Genomic DNA, 7,879 nt, shown 5'->3' on the forward strand with positions numbered 1-7,879 from the left:
TTAAAATGTCATTTGGGTTGTTTATAAATTTAGCTTGGAACTCCTATTCAAATTATTTCTTAGGTATCTTGTTTATCTTTAGACTATCATTTTTTTATATGTATATTCTACAGGTATCTTGTTTATCTTTAAACTATCATTTTCTTTTATATGTATATTCTACTGTGCTTAACTGATCAACTGTACTTTTAAATCCTTGATCTGAACTTTGCATATGAACTAAAACACCTTTATTCTACACCTTTAATTTTCCTTTTCCTAACCCTTGTATATTTTGAGTCTTGGGGAGGTAAAAAACTTAATTCTGCTCTACCTGATTGAACTTTGGCCTCCTGAGAAGCTCTGCAACTACTATAGCTCCCGTTAGTTATGAAAACAACTTGCATTTATTATACTCAAAAACCATTTGCACTTCTTTGCCACTGGTATTGTCTGTAGCAATTCTATGATGAGTATTCTTCAAGTGCTTTGCTAACTGCAGGTGATAATCAGTCATGGATATTCTATCATCTCTTTCTTCCCATGTGGTGATGCATGTAGTACTGTGAGGTCTGGTATGTATATTTACCTTACTTGATTATATTTCAAGTCATTTGTGACCTAAATTTTTTTTTTCTAATATGTTACATAATATTTATTTATTCTATTTTGCTTTGTTGCTGTCTCCCGCGTTTGCGAGGTAGCGCAAGGAAATGTCTTCATTATTTCAAATAATCACATCCAACATATGTATTTTCCTTTCTGGTTGGTTCAATCATTTGTTGGCTTTAAATGAAGCTGCAACACTATTAAAGAAAGTCATCTTTCTGCAATTATTTGCTTGTACTGGACTATTTTGGGAAAGTTCTCAATTCAGGTGTTGTTTCCCACCCATTTTCATCTTTGATGTGTTAGACTGTTATTTTCAGCATATATTATTGCTGGAACTGGGTTTCTACAAATATTTTGGCAAAATTTAACATTCCATAAATGTTCTCTGTGTTCCTGTGGTGTCTGAATCTGAACAATAACTAAGTTAAAGTTTCAACCCTGATAACTAAGATTTTAACATATAGCACAACTTCCCCAAAGGCCAGTTTCATTCTGTCAGTCCTGTATTTGCTGCAACTTAAAATTCATGCCTTACTGTCCATAAAGTCTTTTGTGTGAATTTCCATAAGGCTGCAAACACAATTTTCTGGAGTCAGTATCCCACTTATGAAAGGGATTTGGCTTACTGTACATTTGTCTATGATGGCAAACATATAGAATGTATTTCTTGCTGCAGAGCTTGATAAGTACTCTAAAATGTTTTCTGATGTTATGCCATTTCAGTTTGCCATTACCTTGATTCGATATTAATGATAGCATCATACTACAGGATAATTACCTTCATTTAGCCAATGAAACATTTGGGTAGAAGCATTTCTTACCTGGAACAGGTCACGCATGGCTATGACCACCTGGCTTGCTGCTTTCTCTGTTTTTATGCCAAAGAACTTGTGACCAGCATCAGGAGAGCCAAAGATATACCCAAAGGCCCGAGTGTCTGTCATGTCCTGAGCAATGAAGGATATCTTATGCACTGGATGGTGGTAGAGACAGTCCTGGGGAACAAGTGAGATATGAGAAGCACATTTTGTGAAGCTAAATGAACTAGTGTTGATAAAGAAAAACTTTAAGCAGATACACTTCATAAGCCAACTTTGGATATTTTCCAATCTATGTTCCATTACAATTTGAGATGAAACATTATATATAAGATTCTAGATTATGCCAAGATCAGGGGTGTGTCCACAGGGAGTGGGGACAATTAAGATATTTTATCCTCTCCCCTTTGAACTATATAGTGTATATTGATAATTCCTGATAAACCTGCACTTGCACTCAAAATCCCCTTAGTCCCTTAAAAGGAAAAAGTAACTGTGTATGTATGTATGTCTAGTTAACTGTATCAACAATAAACAATAGTGACCAATAAAACAACCTTATCTGTTTCAGCATCTTAAAACTATGACGTTTAAATCATAGATATTTTCCCTTTCTGCTGAAGCATATTAATGTCTCATCAAACAAAACTCTCTAGCTTAAAGCTATCAGGTGGTCTCTGTTATCAAATTTGTTTTAACTGATAAATGGTCCAGGATCTGATAACTTACTTTCCTACAACACCTGTAATCAGTTTTATGAGAATTTGACTAACTGCCCCCCCACTCCCCCGCCTTGATCAAATCCTGCATACAAGCCTCGTTGAGCTGAGCTGTTAATTCAATACTACTTCAAAGTTTCACCTTTAAACCTGAACTCAGGCTTGATGAATAATCTTCCCAATTAATAAAAATTCACGACAATTCAGCAAAGCCAGTAATCATAAATTTCGGTTCAGGGCTCATACATAGTAATACATAATAATGCAAATCGCTCCTTCTATGAATCTGAGCTACGGATCTACAAACAATTCTTTAATCTTACCAAGTATGACAGAGCAACATATTTCAACAATCGAATGATAATATTCACAACTGTGAGTATGAAGGAAAGAAGTAATCAAGGTATATGTGAGTAAAAGCCAATATGTTCCGATAAACTCAGTAGTGGACAATTACAATTCAATATGTGCAACAAAAACAGATGGACAACACTATGTAGCCCTGTGTAGAAAATGGTGGGAACACAAAGGATAAACAAGCACTTTCTATGGTTTTGTGAATGATAGCTAAAAGTTACAGCAAATAATTTTTCTACTCACTGGGGCTGACTCTTAAAATGGAAGATGGAATGCTTAAAGTGATTATTAATGCTGGAACCTACCCAGTCAGTGATAAAAAATATTATCACGAGGATCCACAAAATGAATTAGTGCGTTTAATAGCGAACCTACCGCACGAAATCATACTTTACAAATGAACTGGCCGCTACGGTAGTAAATCCATAACTTACATCATATTAAGAATATACGGATCAACAAATGACACTGATGTTATAAAAGCTTTTCTGATTCTGTCTTGCCAACCAGTGATCTAGAAAGTCTGTTGTAAAGGATCTTAAAGTATTGGCAATTCATTTTACTTCTCCGAGGCTCCTTTGTGCTGTATGAGCAAGTCATGATCACTGAGATATTACTGAATCAGGCTTTCTTAGGGTCAAAGTTGTCTTCATAGTTTTATGAATAAGAAAAACATAAGAGGAATTCTGGTTCTTATCTCCATGTGGTAATGCTGTGAGTGAAAATCACCTTCTGCAAGACTGTATCATTGAATGAAAAGGTGAACAGCCTCATTAAAGAACTTATTTAAATTGAATCCAACATTACCATGCCACTGACTATAGCACGCCCGTAAAGCTACAGGAACTCCATAAAAGGGGTCGTGGGGTTATAGTAAAAAATAAATGAGGAGAGTACCAAGAAAAATTGCAACTTACACTAGATCTTTCATCACGTAATCTAATCCCATCCATGGCTACATTAATGACTATCCTCTGTTTATGTTCTCCAGCAGCCCGTACGGCCATCTTCAGCTCTGCTAACGCTTCTTGGCACATCCGATCACCTCGAGCTTCCGAGACTTCTAAAACCCCTATTAGCTTGCCCTTGAAGCTCATCCCCTCCACAAACCGATGAGGATCATTTTTTTCCGTACCCCCTTGACGGTCTGTGAAGAAAAAGAGAAGAGAATGAGGATTATTATATACTACTGGGTTAAGGTGCATCAGATGTAAGAAAAGTGAGACAAAAATATGAATGGAAATACAGATACATAGGGCAGAGCTACACACGTGCGTGTGGTTGGTTACTTGAGCCATGGTTATTTAACCTTTTGGAGAACAAATTATTTTTTGGCCTCAAGTGAACACACACACACACACACACACACACACACACACACAATAAAAGCAACCTTCGTATTTTTTTTTTTTATATAGGAATGGATACACAAAAAAATCAGAAAATATCTTTCTTTTTATGAGTTAACCGTTCCTTGTTTGCAGACGAACGAGATCTATCAAATTGGCCAAACCTATGTAAAGAAGTTACATAAACCGTCATTTCGTAAAACCTTATATGGATCAGGTGCAGAAAAACTACTGAAGCCATTTCATTCTCTCATTAATCAACAGGTTAAGTATTCACTGCTTGGAAAAAAGACATAATTAACCTAATAGCCAATCTTACGTAGGGGTGGCATAGTGCAGCAGGAGCACGGCCAGGGGCGGTAATAATAATAATAATAATAATAATAATAATAATAATAATAATAATAACAATAATAATAATAATTATTATTATTATTATTATCATTATTATCATTATTATTAATCATTATCATTATTATTATTATCATTGATACTTTATGCAGTCAATTTGCCTATACATTTTACAAAAAGAAACTCTTTGTGGACGGTGGTGGGCACCAGATCTGGGGAGTCCCTTGGAAAGGTTCACGTCCACCCAACATGATCATCAGCCGGTCGCTGAGACCTCTTGGCAGCTCCAGTGACTCATTCATTGTTTAAGTTTTCATCTACTGCCAGCCAACAGAATCTAGAATCCACAAAGTATTCAGCAAACTACATGTGTAGACAGAAGTTCATAGCACCCTGCCAAACAACCGTATATCAAAATTCATGGCACCAAAGGGATTAAGGCCATCCTCAAGTCAACAACGAAGCGACAACCAGAGACCAAACACACACACACACACACACACACACACCCTTCCTGTATTACTTTCCAAAAGAAGGAACAAGCAAGGTGCCGAGCCAAGAGAAATATAGTATACCACATCGTTCCAATTTACTCTATACCGTGCACGCCTTTCACCCTCCTGCATGCTCAGGCACCGATCACTCAAAATCTTTTTCACTCTGTCATTCCATATAAGCAAATACATATATAGGCAGAAAAGAACAAGTAAATCATGCTTCCACTACCATTCGGATGAACTCGGATGAACTAAGACAACATAATTAGAAAGAACAAAATAATATTTCATCCAAGAACGAGTTTACGGCAAACCGAAGGGAGGGCATCTAAAACCACGAGCACGATAATGTAACCCTTAAGCCTAGCGATATGACATGCGAATACAAAGGTTTGACCTCAGAAAGCGGCGGGATGACCCTTTGAGCACGGCAGTGACCCTTGAGAGTGTTGGTACGGCGCTTAAGCGCGGCGGTACATTACACCTATACATAGGACGCATATAACCTCTGAACTTTGACCACGTCATCATAACCAAAGGCCTTACAATCGTGCTCATGGGATCAAGACTATCAATACGTCTCCCTCGTATTGTCTAGCTAAGTATAAAAATACTCTGTTCTTAACAAAGCTGCCAACATATAGGATTGGCTTCATTATGGATAATGAATATAAGTTCCGCTCACATTTTTCTAAATTTCCCTTTTCATGTAATTTCTCTTCCTGCTTAAAAATCTTTGTAATACTATCGCGAAACGCACATGCTATGGAGAGGCATACTAGCAATAAGAAGATAAATAATACAAATAAATTTCCAGAAAACAAGATCAGAGACCTGTAAGGACACATGAGTATTACAGAATCTTTCCGTATGCTTACAAACGCCTCCGTATCCGTGCTTAACGCCGCGGTCTACCAATCTCACGGGTTCGAGTCTTATATAAGGAAGGCGCATCACAGCTCATCCTTCCGATTGAGGCTAGGTCAAAGATTGGTATCTGGCGTAAGCTGGGCGTGTATTATGCATAAAGTGAAGACATGATACATGTATTAGGTTAAAAGACAAAAAGCCAACACAATTGTGAAAATCCCTTCCCGTAACCTACAAAGAAGCCATCACTCCTGGAGAGGCATGAAGACAGAACATCCAAGACTCAAGGATCAAAGTCAGTGAGAGGATAAACAGACGGCCTGAGCAAACGGAAAGTGCCCGAGGATAGTCAGGAAATTGAAGTTCAGTCATTTGTGGTTACCATGGTTACATCCCCAAGGGTCTGAAAACATCTCTCACTTTACAAACACACACACACATGCTCTGTCTCCACTAAAAATACGACTGTAAAACCTTCTCACAATTTGGCTCATAGTCAAATAGTCACGTTTCTTGACTGGACGCTTACTTCACTATTCCTAACTTTCGCATCCACCAAAACACTTTTAAAGGGACTGCGAATTACCTGAACGTCTAACGTTTAATCTAACGATAATGCCAAGATATCTATGTTCGCCGCGAAGTATAAAAAAAAAAAATTGAGTTCAAGCGCCTTGGCACATCGGTATGAACCTTAAGTATGATGGCCGAGCCTTTTCTTATCATGGCCTTTATTGCTGCGCTCAAGGTTCATACCGTCGTGCTCAAACAGATGAAAATATTCATATAATAGTCCAAAATATATTTACAGTGACTACTTGAACTACGCCTCCCCTCGTTAATATTAGTAATAATGACGCGTAACGCGATGTGCGATGATGGCACCTAGAAACAAGCACCAACACTAAAATACATGCAATACTGAAAACATCTAACTCATATGGTCCACAAAAACCTGCATAAAAACAAGAAACAATGTGAAAAAAGGATCACAGACACAGACAAAAACAAGAACTATTTAAGGACATTTTTTCTCTTAATTACAGTCATAAGACAGTCACCGTCCTACTCCTACTCACAAGTTACTCGCTCACAATAAACCCCGTGTACAGGGAACCCTCCTCACGCGTGCATAGAAGCCTCCACAATGATAAAGAGAAGGCAATCGTAACCAGATCCACACCATCAAATGCACTACCCAGCCTCAAGGTTGCATTTCGTAACCTGTGGTGTCGTCGTTATTCTGGTGAAGTGTTGCCACAACAGCTGGTGAGGTAATGTTACTTTGTCTGGTGATCTGTCAAGCCGTAAAGGGAAGACCAAAGTCGAGGCCTTGACGAAGTGAAAGTTTTTTTTCTCCTGAAGCAAAAAGATGCGATGATACTTGAGCAAGACGGTACGACCCTAGGGTTCTTTGGCCTAGCCTTTAACCTGACCCTGACGAGTTAGGTCAAAAGCCAAGCCTTATATTCCTAAGGATCGTACAGTCATGCTCAAGGGGTTGTTTTGACAATATTTACATGGTACTAATGAACCGTAATACTGTCCCCAGACTTGCTTTTAGGGGTGTATTATCATCGACTAATGCTTACGGGTAAACGATAATGCGTGACTAATACTGGTGAGGCATGAGTCACGGCTCACTCTAAGATTGACAGTTGTTACAAGCCTAACCAACATCAGTTATGACACCCGCATTTGACACGCAACAAAACTACGTCGTGACGCCCACAGTAACATAAGAAATGAATAAAACTTGTGACACTTGCCACTGACTGAAACACCTAAACATCGTGCCAGTGACGCAAGTGTCAGAAATAACGACCGTGAAGCCTGTGCTATGATGCGTCTGTGAAGCAAGTGTGACAACTGGTGTTGGTGAAGCAAGCGTCACATGATTCAATACAACAAAGACTCGAGAAACTCTGTCTACATTTTACAAATGTTTTTGTCTCTTGGCTTTCGAGTCTTATCTGGTTTTTTAAAGCACTAAAGCATGAAAGGTGTTATTTTCTTATATATACTGTAACCTTAAGATGTAATGTACCCAACTCTTGGTAAACAAAAATTTATTATCATTACTGTCAGCGTCATACGTCAGCCAGCGGAGAGGCAGTGCCGAGGACCTGAGGTGCTCTACTATTGTTAAGGTGGATGGGAAGGGCTGGTGGAAGTCAACTGTTTTCTATCAGTGTGCTTCCTCTCCCTGGCCCTGAGACAACAAGAAACAAATATCGCCCCCCAGCTCTTTCATCCTCTACACTAGCGTGCTGCCTCATATCCCACACGATAAGGGAGGAAATTCCACAGCCGGAATTTGCTGCGAA

General features: G+C 38.5%; 1 protein-coding gene across 7 annotated transcripts in view; it reads right to left on the reverse strand.

Moving 5' to 3' along the window:
* Positions 1-7,879, reverse strand: part of Dab (DAB adaptor protein) — a 112,612-nt gene that overhangs the window by 17,843 nt on the left and 86,890 nt on the right. For all 7 annotated transcript variants that reach the window (XM_071662955.1, XM_071662956.1, XM_071662952.1 and 4 more), the window contains 2 exons: positions 3,403-3,632; positions 1,413-1,586 (listed from right to left, as the gene is read on the reverse strand). In XM_071662955.1, coding sequence (XP_071519056.1) covers positions 1,413-1,586; positions 3,403-3,632 — 404 coding nt within the window. The remainder of the gene's footprint in view (positions 1-1,412; positions 1,587-3,402; positions 3,633-7,879) is intronic.

This window comes from Panulirus ornatus, chromosome 6 (assembly GCF_036320965.1).
Source record: "Panulirus ornatus isolate Po-2019 chromosome 6, ASM3632096v1, whole genome shotgun sequence".
Taxonomy (NCBI): Eukaryota; Metazoa; Arthropoda; class Malacostraca; order Decapoda; family Palinuridae; genus Panulirus; species Panulirus ornatus.